Below are 21,188 nucleotides of genomic sequence, written 5' to 3' on the forward strand. Positions count from 1 at the left end.
GTTAGGTTAGTTCTTCCAAGCTTGAAGTAATTGTTTACGAAAAGAATATGCCATTTCCACCACAAGAGAAACAGAATGATCAGACCTCTTTAATTTTTTATCATTTTTTTAAATTCAGGTGGAGAACAATGCTGTAACACTGAAAAAACATAATGATAAAGTAAAAAATTAACTGCCAAATACACTACTGCTCTGTTCATTTGAAAACTGATTTCTTTAGGGAAAACAAATCACTTGTTAAAGAGAAAGAGAAAGAGCTGATGACAACCATTAATAATATACTATATCTGAATCACAACAGTTTCACAGGATTATGGAATTAACCTCCAAAAAACAAGTCAAAAGAGGAGGAAGTGGGGGGAGAAAGAAACAGAGAGAGATTTTTAAAGTTTAAATGTTATGTTTTATATAATAATAAAATATTTATCTGTAGAAAAATTTGTTTTATTTATGTGTAGACTGTGACCTTTGGTAAAAAAAATTTAAAAGATCATACTGAGATTCTAAGAAGCATTTAGTTATGGATTTGTTAAAGCACATGTGGAGACTCAGAAAAGCAGCTTGATGTATCCTTCTCATGCAGGAAAAAATTTAAGGGCCAGTGAAAACCAAGCCAAATAACAACATACTTTGAAAGAAAACTTAAGGTAATTACTATGTAAATGTCCAATGCCACTAGGTTGAACTAAATATATAAAAATAATACACATATTGGAAAGTAATTGCAAAAAATGTAGCTTTGCAAACTTTTGTATTAAAGAATCGAAAGCAAAGAAGGGTGGCAAACTAATTTCTACTTGGGAAGGTTTATTTTTCTTATAAGTTCTTTAGTTCTTCATCAATAAAATGGAAACAATATCTGCTCTATTTATGTCAAATCTGTTATATGGGGATCAACTGAGAACTTTGAACACCTATTTAAAAACTAAAGCTACTGAACTTATTTATAATATTTATCTTTGTGTACTTCATTGAGCAGCATTAACTCTACCTTATAGTCACTGCCCAATCATTTTTAGTTAAACAAAATAAATACTCATCAGTGAATTTTGCATTTTGTAGCACAGGGTTCTAAATTTTAAAGAAAGAGAAATGAATAGAAAACAAATACAAGCATTGCAACAGAAAAAATATTGAAGAATGGCAAGGCTACAGTGCCCATCAGAATGGAAAGGCAAATACAAGAAGAAAAATCTATAATATAGGAAAAGGTTCAAGCCCATACTTGAAATACTACCTTCTTAATACCCCACACGAGTTTAACTAAGTAAAACCAACTTGTAGAAGATCATTTTAAAATTTTTAAAATGTATTTCTTTCAGATATATATAAGACCAGGATACACCCTGACATAACCACAAAAGCATGGAACACCACTGGCTCCATTTCATTCATCAGTACCCCATGCCCAATTCCCACTCCCAGCTCTCCTCCCTCTATTGCACTAATCTTTCTTAAAACCATTTACAGTTTACTTTTTGTGTTTATTTAATCAGTGTCTTGTGGATATACTCAATGCCAGGACCCACCATTCCACATCTATGTATACACATACAAAAGTTTGGTCAGACTCATTCCACTGTTCTTCTGTTTTCCCACCCCTTCTTTGTCTTCCTCAATCCTTTCATCTACTCTAATGATTTTCCCTCTATTTTGATGAAATTTCCTCTCCCTTTTTTCCCATTTATTTTTTATGCCCCTCCATTATTTTGGATTAACTTCTGCATATCACAGAAAATATTCAACCTTTGACTTTGGGAGACTGGAGTATTTCCCTTAGCATGACAGCCTCCAGATCCATCCATTTACTGGCAAATGTGGTAAGGCCATTCTTTTTTATGGCTGAGAATACTCCATTGTGATTGTGTGTGTGTGTGTGTGTGTGTGTGTGTGTGTGTGACATTTTCCTTGTCTATTCATCTGGTGAAGAGTACTTCAGTTTGTTTCATAGCTTGGCTGTTGTGAATTGTGCTTCTATAAACACTGATGTAGAACATCACTGTAGTATCCTCATTTTAAATTTTTTGGATATTTAGCAAGGAGTGGGATAACTGGGTCATATGGTGGTTCCATTCCTAGTTTTTTGAAGAATTTTCATACTGCTGTATTTTTTTTAATCCTTATAAGGGGCATATATCAAGAATGGCTTTTCCAGGTACAATGGCATATGCCTGTAATCCCAATTACTCAGGAGGATTCCAAGTTCAAGGCCAACCTTGAAAATACAGCAAGACTCAAAATAAATAATAAAAAGGGCTAGGAATCTAGCTCAGTCGCAAAGAACCCCTGGATTCAATAGCACTGCCAAATAATAATAATTAATAATAATAATAATAATAATAAATTTTTAAAATTAAAAAATAGGCTTTAAAATATTAGGAAATTAGTTATTTTACTATATATTTTCAGTTAAAGGTAACATTTGTATTTCTGGGTAGTAAACTATAAATAAATTAAGAGACTAAATATCTTGCTGAACTTGCACTAATGGAGTAAAAAAAAGTAACCAAAAAAATAGCCATTAATTTAATCTTCCTTGGAAATCCTAAGATATTGATTGAATCAAAAAATATGTCTATTATTTCAAGGCAAAAAAAAAAAATTGGTACCAGGGATTGAACCCAATGGCGCTTATCCACTGAGCCATATTCCCAACTCTTTTATAACTTATTTTGAGACAGGGTCTCGCTAACTTGCTTAGTGCCTTGCTAAGTTGCTGAGGCTGGCTTGAATTCATGATCCTCTTCTCAGCCTCCCAAGACACTGGGATTATAGGCATGTGCCCAGATCCATAAAGCTTTAAATGTAAATATAAATGGATCATAAATTATCAAATGTAAGAGACAGATATACTTATTGTGAAAAAAATATATAAGAAATTAAGTCATATCAGCCATCTTATATTAAAAGAGATGAATGGTAACATACTTTTTCTAAACTTGATATTGTTAGGAGACTAGGTGGTAAAATTTTATATCAGATATCTTTTATCTGTGACCTGTTACTTCTTTCCCAATGTGAAGGTTGTTTTGAAAAATAGAAAATGGCTCATGATAGAGATATATGGAAATTATAACTGGCATATATTTCAGCTTTGCTGATCATATGCTAAATATATATGGAGCCCAGGAAACATCTGATTTAATTTTACTTGTTTTAACTGAAAAAAATTGACTAAATGACTATGAAAGTCTACAGTAACACGAGTTGAAATGGAGTAGATTAGTTGTCTAAATCAGTCAATCAGAAAACAGTATCAAGTCACACAGTGTAAAACATAAAATTCAACTAGTGTATCTACTTATGTTTCAATGCTGGGGATTGAATCCAGGACCTCATGCATGCAATGCCCCTTCTCTACCACCAAGCTACATTACCAGTTCCTAATGTTCAAATCTAAAGATCACTGTTTAAACAATGTGTAACACAGAGCAGTTTTTACAATCCTATACTATTTTACAACAAGAACAAAAAAAAAGCCAACAAAAACAGTTATGAGCATCACATTGGAATAAGCAATGACAACCAAAAAATCTTATAAATGAAAACAATTTTTAAAGGGATAAATTTATTCTGAGTCTGGTGATGCACACCTATAATCCCGGTGGCTAGGGACTAAGATAGGAGGATCACCAGGTTCAAAGCCAGCCTTAGCAACCTAGCAAGACCCTGTCTCAAAAAATAAAAATAAAAAAGATCATGGATGGTGGAAGGAGACCCTCATCATTATACAACATACATGTATGAAGATGTGAAAAAAAAAGCTTGGAATGTGGCTCAGTGGTTAAGTTGCATGGGTTCTATTTCTGGCACCAAAAAAGAAAAAAAAAAGGATAAATTTAAATGGTTAGTGTTTATCACTCATATAGTTTTACTGATAAAAACTGTAACACAAAACCATCACACACCAAAAGAATTTCTTTTTAAGTCCAGCCATGAATTAATCAAATTCCTAAAAGTGTTTCTAATTCTATTCTCTAAAACTTCGAAATCTACCTTCTAGCTATTTAAATTGATGGCATGCAATAAATCATATTAGCATCTAACAATATATATTTTTACTGTCTTTTCAATAAAATGTGTACTTCCTAATTATAAGCGAAAATTAGAAATGTGAATATATGAGTCATTCTACATTAATGGTTATGAATTTATTTTGACTTCCCATATAAAGATATATACACGTGTATATACACAAAGTGCATGCACAAGCACACATATGCACACATACACAAACACACACACACTGTTTATCCTCCTGTGGTATAGCGCTAGTTGTTTCCTCATTAATTTATTAATGCTAAAATATAATAAGGCACTCTTTTATTTTTTTATTTTTTTAATATTTTTAGTTGCAGACAGACAAAATACCTTTGTTTATTTAGTTTTTCTATGTGGTACTAGGGATCAAACCCAGTGCCTCATGTATGGTAGGCAAGCACTCCACTGCTGAACCACAACTCCAGCCCCTAAATCAGTCTTTTCTAGTGCTTTTTGTAGCTTTTTAAAAAATTTTTATTATTGGTTGTTCAAAACATTACATAGTTCTTGACACATCATATTTCACACATTTGATTCAAGTGGGTTATGAACTCCCATTTTTACCCCATATACAGACTTTTTAAACTCCTTTTATAAAGTAGCAACATAAATATTTCTATGCCTCATAGCCCATATGATCTGTATATAAATATTTAGATGATTTTGCTAAGAGTTAATATTTGATTATACTAAAAATTAAAATGTTATTAAGTAAAATGTGAAAGCTAAAATGACAACATTATACTGCTTGTCAACTGAAAGTGTTTCATGATCACAGTTTACAGAGATAGTTACATACAATATTTCAAAGGAGAGTGTTGAACAAACCCAACTGCTGGCTTCTATGTGAGATAAATTAACTTAAAGACACATTTTATAAGGGAAAAAGAAATAGAAGTTAATTTTATACACAACTAAATGAGAAAACAGTGGAATTCCCCTTACTTCTTGGGGTGTACACAACATATAGCTAAACTAAGAGGAAGCACACTGTATCATATGTCTTGATTCTATTACTTACTAATTTTATCCTGTAGTATAAATCACAATCTCTCCAAATATCAATATACTAATCTATGCAATGAAAATTATTACAAAATACTATTGCAAGGCTCATTCCAACTTAAAAAATCTACAACTTTGTGAAAGTATCTACAGAAATGACAACCATAAAAATTACAGCATAAATGGAAATGCCTACATTAGTTAGAACTAATTAGCTAGTCTTTAAAATAGTTAGTAACTTCTGAAATAATTTAAATTTAATTCTCCCTGACATGCAGAAAATGGATTTTAAATTACTTCAGACTATTCTTATAGTTCAATATTTCCAAATAAGAGCTCTTTTCTACCCTGATATTAAAGATAATCTTATTCAGTTTATTTCAGATGATTCTATATTTAGTAATACAGTTACTTATGTACTGTCAATTAAATCTTTCACCTATTACACTTAAAATGGGACCTTATGGCATGTAACTTTTTTTCCAAAAAAGTTGTTTATTAAAAACATTTCAGTCACAAAAATTTCTGATGGAAAAATCTGTCTTATACTTTAACTGCAGTTGATTATTAATAATTGCATTTACTTATTAAAAACTTACATGAGGGCTGGGGTTGTGGCTCAGTGGTAGAGCGCTTGCCCAGCCTGTGTGAGGTGCTGGGTTCGATCCTCAGCACCACATAAAAATAATAAAATAAAAGTTTTGTGTCCAACTACAACTAAAATAAATATATTAAAAAAACTTAGCTGAATAACTATCATTAACTGATAGGACCCTTTTTTCATTTCCCATTATTCTCTTTGTTTATATGCTAAAATTATTGCTTAATAAATCAACATGATTACTTACAAGGCAAGAATCTGCTTCTCCCTCGTCCATTGGCTCATCAACCATTTTAAGACCATTTACCTGAAAAACATCGTTCAAAAATTGATAGTCAGGAATATTAAACCAAGAGTAATAACTAAGAGATATATAACCCTAGGCATTTCCCTTCACAATCTACTAAGGCCCACACTTACTGAAAAACAGGAGGACAAAGGACACATAGGAGGTACTTAGAAAAGAAAAACTACTAATATGGTTCCCAGATTGACATTAAGAATCCTTGATTTTTCAGAGCTTTATGTTTCATTTCATATTGTTTAGGACTTCGCTAGGACACGTGATCATACACTAAGTACATTAATTATGTATTTTCATTAAGATTCTCCTAAAGAAAATGTCTATGACATAAAAAAAGTGTCACAGAAGAAATCTACCTTGGATATGTTCAAGAAAATTAGAATGGAAATAATTTTACATAATTAAACTGTTATAAATTCCACTCTATCATGTGAGTTCTATTTAAGCACATAAACTACTACACAGAAGAAAGAATATACTACAGAAAATAGATATAAATGGCCATGAAAAGAAATTATTTCAACATACACATCTCAGTATATAATTAAACATATTCTTCAATCACTAATTAAGGGAAAAATAAATATAAACAACTTAGATAAAGGGTCTACAAACTATGATCCATAGGCCAAATCTGGCCTGTTGTCTGTTTCTGTATAAAATGTTCCTGGAGCACAGCCACACCCAATTGTTTCTAAACAGCAAAACTGAACAGTTGTGACAGAGATCCTATGCCTGCAAGGCCTAGGATTATTATTTGGCCATTTATGAAAAAAATCTGCCAATCACAGACATAAGATGTTTGAAACAGCAAAATGGTCTGGGGAAAAAAAGGAATTTTATCATTGTCCACTTCAAAGAGTCCAATAAAAAGTAGAAAAAAATGAAGTAAATTAAACAGAGCTGCTGGTGAGAGTCAAATGGAATAAGCCCACAACACCTATCTCTCCCCTGATTATACCTAAAACCCTAGCCATAAAACAAAAGGAAACTACCTAAGGACTCTACAAACTAAGCAATAGAATTGGAAAAAAAGATCAAAATTTGAAAAATAACTGATGAGTTCCCTGACTTTATTTTTCACCTTTATCCCCCTGAAATTGACCCAAGGACAGGCTAAGCCATGGATCTCTACTGTACATGAACAACATTTCCCAGAGAAATCCTACTTTGTAGACACAGAATCAGGGGAAAAAAATGCACTTCTGAGGTGTTGAACATAAGGAGAAGCTAAGAATTTCCCGTGTCAGTCTTCTTTTCAACTCCCATTCCTAATCTAAGGTAAACTCCATTAAAAAGAGAACCTGTCTCTCTGATGAGAGGAAACAGGAAAAGAGGATTCTATAATAGGAAAGGCATGGAAGTAATCCCTGTTAGTTTTTTCACTATCTTCTTCACTTCATTCCAAGGGCAGAAAGACGAGGACTTTGAGACAAACTCATATTGCTTGCCAGAAGAACAGCATCAGGGCCTCTGAGAAACAAATAATTTGGAAGAAATAATGGGAAAAACAGAATGGCAGAAAGATATCTCCTAATTATTTGTATGAATTAATACATGTGAGGTTCAACAACAAAATGCATGTGCAGCAAATAGAACCAAAGAATACAAAAAAAGATTTGAAAACTGACCTGCACTATAAACCATTGCTCAAGTTTTAGACCAACAAGTGAATTACGAAGTGCACTCAGTAGCAAATGCACAATAATACCCAAATGTTCTGAAAACTAACTTAACATTGTAACAATTATCCAAAGAGGAGAGGACAGAACTTAGGAGTATGAACCAAACAAGGTAGTTTTCTTGATGAAAAAGACAAACACCAATGGATCAATATCAAGATGCCTCTCATAGTCAAATATCTGTCAAGGATTTTAGAACAGCTATATCAACTAAGATTTTTTTAATAAAACAAAACATATCTGAATGTAATGAAAAATACTTCTCAGCAGATACATAGAAAGTAAATAAGAATCAATGTAAGTAATTCCAGATCCCAAAATCATAATATACGAAACAAAAAAAAATACTGGATATAATCAATAAAAGAATGCAGATAGAAGTGGATACAGTAAAGTTGAAGATAGATAAACAATCTAATATGAACACAGTGAAAACGATCAAACAAGCTACTATGCAATCCAGAAATACCACACTGGGTATATACTCAAAGGAAATAAAATTAAAATGTCAAATACTACCCACCTGCACCTGTACTCCCTTGTTTACTGCAACACTATTTACAATACACAGGATGTGGAATCAACCTAAATGTTCATTAACAGGTGAATAGATAAAGAAAATGCAGTATTTATACACCATAGAATACTATTCAGCCATAACAATCATAAAAGTCTTTCAACTGCAACAACACAGATGATGCTGAAGAACACTGCACAATCTCATTTATATAGAGAATATAAATCTAAAAAGATAATCTCACAGAAATTCAAAGCAAAATAGTGGTTGCCCAAGACTGAGGAAAATAGTGGGAAGGGGTGTGGGGATAGATCCATTACAGGTACAATGTTATTTTTAGATAGCAGAAATAAGTTCTGATAATAAGTTCAGCAATGTGAATATAACAAACAATTTTTTAATTCTCTGTCCCAAAATAATTAGAATTTGAAAGAACTCATCATAAGGTAATGATAAAAGTTTAAGGTATTAGATATGCTCATTACTTAATTGATCACTAATCAAGATAGCACATGAATACATATATGCATAAAAAATTAATTAACAGAGCCTCAGACACATGGAACAATATTAAATGGTCTAAGATCCATGTCATTAGTATCCCATTAAAAATAGAATCATACTGAAAAAATTACTTAAAGAAAGATGTTCCCATTCCTATGAAATATTGAGAATAGGGAAATCTATAGAGATAGAAAACAGAGGTTGTTCAAGGCTGATATATGTGGAGATGAAGGTAATAAAAAAACAGTACAATGATCTTTTTGGATGTTATGAAAAATTTGATGTTTGCAAACATCTGTGAATATAATAAATATATAAGATTATATATTAAATGGGTGAATTATATGATATATGAATTGTATCACAATAAAGCTCTTTTAAAAAAGCATTAATAACTGAAAATGTACTAAATTTATAGATTTAAGATCAAAGAACCCCAAACAGGACAAAGTTATAGAAAAATCACCCAAAGACATATCTTTTCTTTTAAATATTTATTTTTTAGTTTTAGTTGGACACAATACCTTTATTTATTTATTTTTATGTGGTGCTGAGGATCGAACCCAGGGCCTCACACATTCTAGGCGAGCACTCTATTGCTGAGCCAGTCTCAGCCCCAAAGATATATCTTAATTAAGCTACTCTAAACCAAAAGTAAAATGGGAGAAAAAATATTGAAATGAGAGAAAAGTTTTAAATAAAGGGAACATCAAATTGACTGGCTGCAGATTCCTCAATGAAAAATCATGGAAGTCAGAAAACAGCTGAAGAACATTCACCTGAGAAAAATGGAAATGCATGTTAACAAATAAATCTGTATATGAATGATTAAAGCACTTTTATACATAACTGTCATATATTGGAAAGAGTCCATGTGTGTTTGATCTGGTAAACTGATATCAATCATCAATAAAAATGAGAAAACTACTGGTACCTGAGAATATACAGATGGATCTTAAAAGCGTTTTGCTAACTCAAAGAAGTCAAACCCATGTGCTAAATATTGGATGACTTGTCTACAAGACACTGAAAAAGGCAAACTACAGGGAAAGAATTTATATCATTAGTTTCCAGGAGTTGGAAGTTGAGTAAGGCAACTCACTACTAAGCAATAAAAAGGAATGATTTATTGATACACTCAACAACATGGGTGAACCACCAAATATATCATTGTAAGTGAAAGATGCAAGATACAAAACACTATATAAGGTGATTCTATTTATAGCATTCTGAAAAAGGCTAAACTATAAAGAATGGAATAGATTAATTGTTGCCAGGGGTTACGGCATACTACAAAGAGGCACCTTAATGGGCATCGGGTGGCATGACAAGGGGGTGAAGGAACTACTCTTGATCTTGATTGTGGTGGTAGTTACACAAAGTTATTTATATAACTACATTTGTCTATCCTCAAACCACACATGAAAAGGAGCAAATTTGAGTATATGAAATTTTTAAATCAACATATTTTAAGACAATTTACACAATTTAATGAATATCATCTTAAGAAAACCAAGTAAAGCAACTAATGATGCCTATTTTTCTAATTTTTTTAATTGATTTTATTTTTAAATACACGACGGCGGAATGAATTACAATTCTTATTACCCACATAGAGCACAATTTTTCATATCTGTTTGTGTATATATAGTATGTTCACACCAATTCATGTCTTCATACATGTACTTTGGATAATGATGTCAATTACATTCCACCATCATTGCTAACCCCATGCCCCCTCCCTTTCCCTCACACCCTCAGCCCTATCTAGAGTTTGTCTATTCCTCCCATGTTCCCCCTCCCTACCCAACTATGAGTCAGACTCTTTATATCAGAGAAAACATTCGGCATTTGTTTTTTGGGGACTGACTAACTTCACTTATCATTATCTTCTCCAACTCCATCTATTTACCTGCAAGTGCCATGATTTTATTCTCTTTTATTACTGAGTAATATTGCATTGTGTATATATGCCACATTTTCTTTATCCATTCATCCACTGAAGGGCATCCAAGTTGGTTCCACAGTTTAGCTACTGTGAATTGTGCTGCTATAAACATTGATGTGGCTATGTCCCTGTAGTATTCTGTTTTTAAGTTCTTTGGGTATAGACGAAGGAGAGGAATTGCTGGGCCAAATGGTGGCTCAATCAGTCCTTTTCTTATTTTAATCTCTGTAGCATATTACAGGTGACCAAACTCCTATTGGATTTTTTGGCTTCTTTGATATCACTATCTCATTTTCTATTTCTCTATTTTCTTTAATTGCTCTTTTTCTATATCCTTGAAACATAATAACTCCTCAGGAAATGCAATCAATTTACTGATGAATCTCAGATTTACTCAGATACTACTCTTCTCAACTGCATACTTAATAGTTCCACTAGTTTATCTTACATATGTCTCAAAAATAACCAATACACAGAGGAATTAGTGTCCCCCTACAAATATGCTCTCCCTCTAGGGTTCCCTATTTCTAAAACAGATGCCACTATCTTACCATTTTACCTCAACAAAACTGTCAAAGTGGTGTGTGTGTGTGTGTGTGTGTAATTTTTTTCATGAGATAGATTTGTCATTAATATTGAGCATTCAGCACAATAGTCCAAAAGTCAATAAGGCTGAATCCTGATAATTACACCTTTACAATAAAACAACAGTAAGGATTATCTAAAGAAAAAGTGTTATGCATAGAATAAAGATGATCCATCAAAAAAGAAAAACACTGCTTTCCTCTGTTACCTAGTGGTTACTTCCTATTCATACCATCTTATGACTAATTTTTCATGAAGCTGTGGGTCTGAAGGCACTAGAAATAAAATAAATTTGAGTCAAGAAGATCTCTCTATCCTGGAAATCATCTCTTGTCTCCACAAATTACCTTTACAACTCTACATTTTTTTTTCCATTTCATCTACCCTCAAGGTACCAGATTTTCAATATAAATTATTCATTCTTAAAGAGGACCAGAGTATTTACTGATCCTTACTAAAACTTAAATCATTTCTGCCCATGTGGAAACAAAAAAAAATTTATAATTTTCGCTGGAACAATGAACTTTTATTTCAAAAATAAAATATGTAATTTTATAAGTAAAACAAACATGTTGTTTCCCCCAATGAAGTGTTAAATGGAGAAGAAATAATTTTCTATAGAAGAGTCTAGAAAACTGATCAGTAGTTATAAGTACAATAATATTTACACTAATACTACAAAACCCAAGTGAATAAACTCTCATGTCAAAGCCTAGTGAACAATATTTTAAATCTGTTTTTGTTTTATCAGAAAAGAATTAAATAACAAATCTTCCAGGCAGAAATAAACTGAGTTGCTGTAATCATCTAACCTCAGAAAAGCATGTGGGTCACTTCAAATCTATCATTTTCTTACTACTTATTGACAAACACAGGTCATCAGGGAAACCTAAACTGAGAAAGAAAAACAATTTTTCCCCTTCAAATTTTTAAAGTTGGAGGTGGTGTGGCAAAGTGAAATATAAATACATGTATTTTTGGAATTGTTTTACTACTATCTGGCCATAATAGTATGATACAAACCTACCCATCAGTCTTACATACAAGAGTAAAAGTAACAGAGCTCATAGCATGATGCTGAAAAATATAATGAAGTAGTAAAGAGATACACAAATAAGTAAAAACTAGGGGGAAAGTAGGAAGAAATATGGGTGATGGAATCTAACAATGTAATTAACAAAACCTAATAGTTTTCTCAACAAATTTGAGACTGTTATAAATTTAAAAGTAATCTCCAGGATCCTTAAAATGTACCAACTAAACAAAATCACTGTATTCATATAATACCTAATATTAAAAATGTTTAATACATTGGCATTATAAGGAAAAATTGTTTAATAAGCTTTATGTTGCCTGCTAGCCTTTGTAATATTTTATAAAGAGTTCATCAATTGTTATTCACTTTACATAGCTAGAACGAATTGTATCTAAAACTTAGAGGTAGATTCGTATCTATGTCAGCATACTGAATTAAGCCTAGAACAAAACAGAAACCTCCACAGTTGATCAATGTGGCAGACACATTCTAAGATGGGTCCCCAGAATCTTCACCTCTTCATGTCCATGCCCTTGTATAATCTCCATCCTCTAGAGTGTGAACAGAACCTGTGGCTAGATTCCATACAAAATAATATGGCAAAGGTGTTGGGATTCCACTTACATGATTACATTATATCATAAAGGTCTCTAGAGACTTCCCTTTTTAACTATATTTAAGTAGTCATATAATATAGGACTCCAGCCAGCTCTCTACGAGCTGAGAACAGCCTGCAGTCAACACCCAGCAAGAACCCAGAGCCTTCAGAGTGCTACAATCACAAGGAAAGGAATTGTGCCAAGAATCTGAAGGAGTTTAGAAGTAGATCCTTCCCCACGCAAGCCTCTATGTAAGAATATAGGAAAGCCAAAACCTTAATTACAGGTTTGTGTGACTAAACAGAGGCCCTGGCTGACTCACACCCAGATTCCTGACCCACTGAAATTGTTGATAATAAATGTGTTTTGTTTTAATATTCTAAATTTGTGGTGAACTGTAAGGTAACAACAGATAATTAATACAATTAATATTATTGGACAAAATACCAGTGATTTAAAATTATCACCCAAAACAGAGTTTCTAGGAAAAAATTTTACATGTTAATACTTTCAAAAATACATATTTATTAAATTTATGTGCTTTTTCTCATTTTGTAGATATGAAACTGTCAATTACATGGTACTAAGTAACCTAGGAAAAATAGTAGAGTTAAATTTGTGTTAAAATATTTGACCAACAGGGCTACCTAATTAATTTTTGTTTTAATTAGTGAGATTGAGAAGTCACACATTTGCCCTTTAATTTTGCTTTCTGAGAAATCAATTACTAACTTAATAAGTACATTGTAAAGAACATTATTTCACACTCTTTTAATAATCAGGGATATTTCAGTATCTTATCTCTCTGAACATAAATTATCAAACGCACAGATTTGTTGTTATAAGAGGCAAAATATAGAATACAAAAAATTAACCCCACACATATCATGGAGTTTACTTTTTCAAATACATTCTAACAAAATGGAACCTCTGTATAGTATTGGTGACAATGTAAAATAGTATGGCTACCATGAGAAACAGTATAGGTATCCCTCAAAATAAGCAAACAATTAACATATTATATAGCAATTGCACTTTGGGCAAATATCCAAAAGAAATGAAAGCAGGATGTCAAAGAGGTACTTGTACAGCCATGTTCATTGCAGTATTATTTGCAATGGCCAAAAAGCTAGAATGTGCCTAAGCATTTACTGACTATCAAAAGATGAATAAACAAAATGTGGTACATTCATACAATGGAATATTATTCTGTATTTAAAAGGAAAAATCTAACATACAACAACATGGGTGAACCTTGAAGAGATTATATTAAGTGAAATAAGCTAGTCACATAAATAGAAAGTTAAAACTCTAGCCATGGGTATCTAGATTTAACCTTCTTAAGGGCAAATAATGTGCTTTATTCTTGAAGCAGACATACTACAGTGGTATCATGGAAAAAAAATCAGTGCGTTAGGATCCAAATGAAGTAGATTCACATTCTATAGGTCTACTTTTACTACGTTGGGAAAGTTTCTTAAACTTTCTTAGTGTCAATCTCTTCATCTTTGAAATAAGCAACATCGAGTTGTTGTTGAAATTAATATAATGTTTCTAAAGCAGCTGGCACAGTGTTTGACACATGCTCAGTAAATGAATGATGTGTGAATGTTTTTCTGCCAACAAACAGAATATCGGGAAAAAAAGTATTTTAGTTAATAATATCACCAAAGGAAAGTACCATCACTATGGAAAACAATATGGAGGTTTCTCAAAAAATTTAAAAAAAAATAGAACTACCATATGATCCAGCAATCCCACTCATGGGTATATAGAGTCATGTGTTAATTAATCATTGTAACTAGTTCTGAGAAATGTACTGTTGGGTGATTTCTTCATTGTGTAAACATCATAAAGTATTCTTACAAAAACCATGGTGGGTAAAATATCACCAGGAAACACAATCTTACAGGACCACTATTATATACACAGCCCTTTCACTGATCAAAACATAATTGGGTAGCGCATAACTATATATCCAAAGGAAATGAAATCAGTAGGTTGAAAAGATACCTGCATCTGTATGCTTACTGCAACACTATTCAAAACAGTCAAGATATAAAATTAATCTAAATGTCCACCAAAAGATAAAGAAAATATGTATATTTACGCAATGAAATACCATTTGGCCATAAAAAAAGAATAAAATCCTGTTGATTGAGGCAACATGTATGAGCCTAGGAGTCATTATCTTAAATGAAATAAGCCAGGCACAAATCTAAAGACAAATGTAAGCTAAGTCCTAAACCTTATCTGAAATGTCTGGGACCAGAAGAGTTTCGGATTTTTGATTTTTTGAGATTTTGGAATTATTTTTAATTTCTTTTTCTTTTTTTAAATTTGCAAATACATTTTAGCTATCTTGGAGATGGAACCTAAACCTAGGCTCAAAATTTGTTTTATGTATGTTTTATAGACATACCCATTTTTTTTTCATGCAGCACTAAGGATCAAACATAGAACTTTGGGTATGCTAAGCAAACACTCTACAACTGAGCTACATCCGCACCTCCCTGAACATAATTTTTTTTTACCGAGTGTTTTCTCTGATATAAGTGGGGTGACTCAAAATGGGTAGGGAGGGAGAGCATGGGAGGAAGATTATTTCTAGATAGGGAAGAGGGGTGGAAGGAAAAGGGAAGGGGAAGGGGAAAAACAAGGATGGGGGAATGTGATGGTCATCATTATACAAAATACATGTATGAAGATTTGAATTTGGTGTCAATATACCTTATATACAGAGATATGAAAAATTGTGGTATATATGTGTATTAAGAATTGTAATGCAAAAAAAGAGTAAATGTATAATGGCATAATTTGGCGTGAACATACTTTATATACAGAGTTATGAAAAAATTGTGCTCTATATGGGTAATAATGAGTGTAATACATTCTACTATTGTCATGTATTTAAATTTTTTTTTAAAAGATTTTTAGTGTGTCTCATGTGAAGTCTGGTATGAAATCTTCCATTTGTGGCATCATGTTAGCACTGAAAAAGTTTGTGATTTTGAACCATTTTGGATTTCAGATTTTCAAATGAAGGATGATCTCTCCAGTGAAATTTAAAACACTGATTTTAAAGAGGGAGAGAGTAAATAATGTTACTAGAGGCTAGGAAGTGCACAGGGGATGAAAGGATAGGGAGACATTAGTCAACAGGACAAAGTTACAGTTAGATAGGAGCAATAAGTTCTATTGTTAGCAGACAACCAGTTAATAATATTTGATTCAGAAATATTTTGAACATTTCTTTTACAAAGAATTGATAAATTTTTAAGGTTATGGATATGTTAATTAATATGACCATCACACAAAATATACATGTATCAAAACATCATACTATACCCCTTAAGTATGTATAATCATTATGGGTCATTTAAAAATAAACTTTAAAAAGTCATAAAACCAAAAAATGTTAATTGTATACAAAGTAATACACTATAAATAAAAACTTACATAATCATAAGCTTCTGACCTCACTGTTTTAGTTTTAATATTTCATAATTTTGTGAGAAGATTACTTTTAAAATAATGATAGAATTATTTTCGGTTAACATGTAAAGAATCTGTCAAAGGAACCCAGGAAGGTACATACATAGTCTTGCATATATCCCTTGCTTTAAGAGTAACAAACTGAAGCCAGACATGGTGTTGCATGAATGTAATCCCAGCAGATTAGGAGGCTGAGGCAGGAGGATCACAAGTTCAAAGCTAGCCTCAGCAAATTATTGAGGCTGTAAGCAACTCAGCAAAACCCTGTGTCTAAATAAAATATAAAAAAGGGCTAGGCATGTGGCTCAGTGTTTAAGTGTTCCTGGATTCAATCCCCAGTACTAAAGAAAAAAAGAAATAAAAAACTGGAGAGATTTAAAAATAAGCATCTCTGTGTATTTTTGTGCTAACAACACTCTCAATTTCTCTTTAAGTCTTTTAGCAAGGCATTTCCAAAAATAAGGAAGGGGGTGTTTTGCTTTGTTTTGCATTCACATAAAGGTTTCAATTTGTGAACTAAATTTTAAACTACCAAATTTTTTCAAACTTTTATTAATAGGTATGGTCGCCAGGAGACTATTTACCTTTTCAATCTTTTAGACTGAATTCCATAGTTTATATACTGTTACGGGAAATTTGATGGCATTTATAATTTCATGCAAAATGATTCACTTTGATCCTTTCTAGTTTTCGTAATGATTTTGTTTTTAAGTTCTTAAAGATTTTACCCCAATAGGTTAGTCTTTTGAAACACCCCCACCTAACTATTGTCACTGCTTCAAGGAAGAGTTTAGAAAGAGCAATTCTGGGAGCTGGGGTTGTGGCTCAGCAGTAAAGCACTCAACTAGCACGTGCAAGATGCTGAGTTTGATCCTCAGTACCACATTTAAAAAAATAAATAAATAAAATAAAAGTATTGTGTCCAACTATAATTTTTAAAAAGAAAGAAATAGCAACTCTGTTTCAAGTCAATCTGATAGAGTTGTCTCTTAAAGAGAATCTAAGGATGGGGAAAGCATATATAGCCTCCAGACTTATTCTTTATGTATTTAAAAGCAATTATGAGTTTTGCTACACAATGAGTTAGCTGAAAAAAGTCAATATTCATATCCAGGCATAAAAACAGAGTCAAAGTTGAATATAAATGATCTTTCACATATTCATCATTTTGAGTCATGTATATGTTTTTGAAAATCAAGACTCAATTACAAATCTTTCCTTTTTCCTCCATCTTACCCTATACAGACATCAATGAATAAACACTGTCTTATTTGTTAAGTATCTTATTCATCTATCAGACTATAAGCTCCCTAAAAAAGTATCACACCTTATATTCTTTGCTATCCCAAGATCTAGCATACTGTATAGAAAATAAGACATCCTGGAAAAATATTTACGTAAAATAATAACTAAATTTGGAATCTAAATGAATTAAATTTATAAAATAACTTCAATAACTGCATACTTTTCCTTAGATTTTCTTACTTGAAATGTCTAAAAGCAACTTTGAAAGCTAATTTCATAAAGTTATTTTCAGTAAGTCATTTTGCTTATCATTTCTGACTCTTAATTTTAAATTCTAAAAGCCAACAGGAATCCAGCTCATTCAAAATTATTTTTAAAATGCAGAGTTTGGATGAGTCATAAGATTTTTTTCAAAAGAATGTATCTTAGTATTTCTTCATATTTTAGAATGTGCATGAAATAATTTCAAAGGGTTAGCAAGATTAGTATAAACTTCTCAAACTATATCCTAAAGCTGTTTGTCTATACTTCAGAGCATGGGCTAAATTTTGCCAATTGTTGTATGGCTTGTTCCTAAGAACTATTACTATTCCTTAACATCTTTTAAGATTTCTTTTTAAAATGATGAAGAATATGAGACAGAGGTCTGAGTTCTTGGCTCACAAAATCTAAAATATTTATAATTTGGCCCTTTCTGGAAAACATTTAACATTCCTTGGCCTAACTATACAATTTTAATGACCATAAACTAAAAAGTATGAGACTCCATTACCAATATGATTCTGCAACCTGTACACTCAGAAAAATGAGAAATTATATCCCATCTGATTCAAATGTATGATATGTCAAGGTCATTGTACTGTCATGTGTAACTAATTAAAACAAATAAAAAAAAATAAAATAAAAAATATGCACAAAAAATTATCAAGTTGACCTAGAAAGAAAAATAATTAAAATTATTTACTCTGTGTGATTATACTCGTTACAGTCCACAAAGGATATTGCTATATCTAGAATATAGTCAGTATTTCATAAAATTCAACCAGTATTTTCAACTTATTTTTACTCCAGTGTTCCTTATACCTTTGTAATTTTTTCTTAAAAAGTGGCCAGAAAAGTGAATTCTAGTTTTTTTTTTCTTTTTCTTTAATATTTATTATTCAATTGTAGTTGGACCCAATACCTGTATTTATCTGTCTATCTATATATCTATGTATTTATTTTTATGTAGTGCTGAGGATTGAACCCAGGGCCTCGCACATGCTAGGCAAATGCTCTACCATTGAGCCACAACCCCAGCCGCAAATTCTTGTTTTTCAATGCATTTTTAAAGCTAATAAGACAACTAGATTTGGTTGGCCTAAAGTTGTGAATTTATCTTGCTGACAGATTTAGAAGCTGTTAATCTTAATAAAAGACTAATAGATAAGGATATTTAACTCACATTTTGGAATTGGCATAATTCAGCCAAATCATTTTAAATATTTTATTTGAACCATAGTACTGTTAATAATATTTAATACAAAGTAAATCAAGCACACCAGTTAGAATGTAAAAACTGAAATGATGATGACGACTTGTTTTTCTCAAATTCAAAGACAATGACACCCAAGTTGTAAAATTTATTCAATCTGGATAAGCTCTGAAAATATTACCCTAATACAAACATTACTGTCTATCTTCAGAGATGCTGTTATTTCTAGAAAAAAATGACCATGCTATATGGCTTCTTAATAAGCTTTCTGAAGCTTAGAGCCTAACAGTTTAGATAAAAGGACTAAAGTCAGCTAGCTTTATGTTGTCTAACTAAGCCCATGTTTCCCAAGGTTTGTTTATATAGGGATCAGGATGTGGCTCATAATAGAGCACTTGACTACTAGATACAAGACACTGGAATTGATTCCAGTACCACAATAAAAGGGTCAAAATATGTTTTGTACCTGTAGTTCCAGCTACTCTCTAGGCTGGAGATGGGAGGATCACTTGGAACAGTAGTTCAACCTCAAACAGGTAATGCAGTGAGACCCCATCTCAAAAAGAAAAGTCACATAAACTACTGTTCATATTGTAATCCACGTTATGAACAACTTCATTTTGAAAATAATAACAATCAGAATTGTTTAAAACTTCTGTTATTGCTATTACAGCCATATATATTTCATGCCATAATTTCAATATATACTAGCAACCAGATATGGAATATACAAAATCAAACATCAATGAATTAGGAACTACCATTACTTCTAGGGTAAAAACCAGCCACATAGAAACCTCATCATTTCAATATCAATGTTGAGAGTCCAAGATACCTAAGAGATCAAAAATTGAAAGCAACTTATTTAAATATTAATATTTTTAAAAGACCAATGCATTAGCAAAAGTAAGTTTCCTTCCCCATGTGGGAAAAATGACTATAGGAAACACCAAAAAATATCAAGAGGGGTATATGCCCAAATATAAAAAACCCTCTCTAACTTCCATAATCTAGTGCTAGGAGTAAGGGGAACTATGTAAGGCAAGATCGAAGTATAAATTGAATTGACATATATACTGAGGCTTATTCACTTTCCCTTGTTTTTTTTTTTTTTTTTTTTTTGGTACTGGCATTGAACCCAAGCATATTCTGCCACTGAGCTACATCCCCAGCCCTTTTTATTTTAAGACAAGACAAGGTCTCAGGATCTCACTAAGATGCCCAGGCTGTCCTTGAACTTGTGAACCTCTTGCTTAAATCTCCAGGAGTACCTGGTAGGTGGGATTGTAGGCATGTGCAAGAACACCTTTTTTTTTCCTTAGGCTATACTTTCTTGACAGTTAAGTAAGAGGAAATCAGGTACTAATATTTTTAAAGAATCTAAATGGTAGAAAAGATCAATCAGCAAACCTATGAGTAATTCCACATGAATTAAAACATTAACACCTCAGAGAAGTATTTTTTAAAAGCCTTATATAAATCTAAATTTGTTATATATTATCCTTCCATTTACAACATTTCCTTGAGATTACAGAAGAATGGGTAGATAGTTAATTGGTTCTCAGTTATCAAGGCAGAAACCTGGAGCAATAATCAAATCAACTCTATGAAGTAACTACCCTACATTACACATACTAGATATTTATTTGGTAAACAAATGCATGCAAAATAATATTTAGAATCAATTAAAACCAATCCAAATATCATTATGCTTTAGAAAGGACTAGTGATTGTACTACTATTATACTACTACCGAGTTGAACTAAGCGTATCTCTATAGTACACACCAGAAGGAATTTGTGGAACATTTGACTTTTTAAAAACTTTGATTGAATGACAGAAAAGCAGCTTCCTGGATTTCTATTCAAGCAGGAATTTGTTTACTCTGCTTAGTTGAAACCAGAGCTAATGGCTTTAATGGTTTTGAATAGCTCCAAAGTATTCCCAATGCCAATGCACTAGCCTTCTGGTCAGTTTCATGTGGGCTACAACTTATGCCTTTAATAACTTTGCTTCCAAAGAATGCATATATTATATAGGATATAAATGGAATACACATAAACACCAACCTGTGTACATACATGGTATTCTCTTTTTTTAAAATATGAAAACCTGTTAATAACCTTCAATAACTTGGCTTGAGATGTGACAC

The 21,188-nt window shown here is 32.0% G+C and overlaps 1 protein-coding gene across 9 annotated transcripts in view; it reads right to left on the bottom strand.

The window, feature by feature from the left end:
* The window catches only part of Rps6ka6 (ribosomal protein S6 kinase A6), a 101,698-nt gene that overhangs the window by 63,603 nt on the left and 16,907 nt on the right, over nucleotides 1–21,188 (bottom strand). For 8 of the 9 annotated variants that reach the window (XM_077107707.1, XM_077107708.1, XM_077107703.1 and 5 more), the window contains one exon: nucleotides 5,895–5,954. In XM_077107707.1, coding sequence (XP_076963822.1) covers nucleotides 5,895–5,954 — 60 coding nt within the window. Of the gene's footprint in view, nucleotides 1–5,894; nucleotides 5,955–9,178; nucleotides 9,198–21,188 lie in introns of those variants that run through there. The other variant, XM_077107710.1, reaches the window with a different exon arrangement.

This window comes from Callospermophilus lateralis, chromosome X (assembly GCF_048772815.1).
Source record: "Callospermophilus lateralis isolate mCalLat2 chromosome X, mCalLat2.hap1, whole genome shotgun sequence".
Lineage (NCBI taxonomy): Eukaryota > Metazoa > Chordata > Mammalia > Rodentia > Sciuridae > Callospermophilus > Callospermophilus lateralis.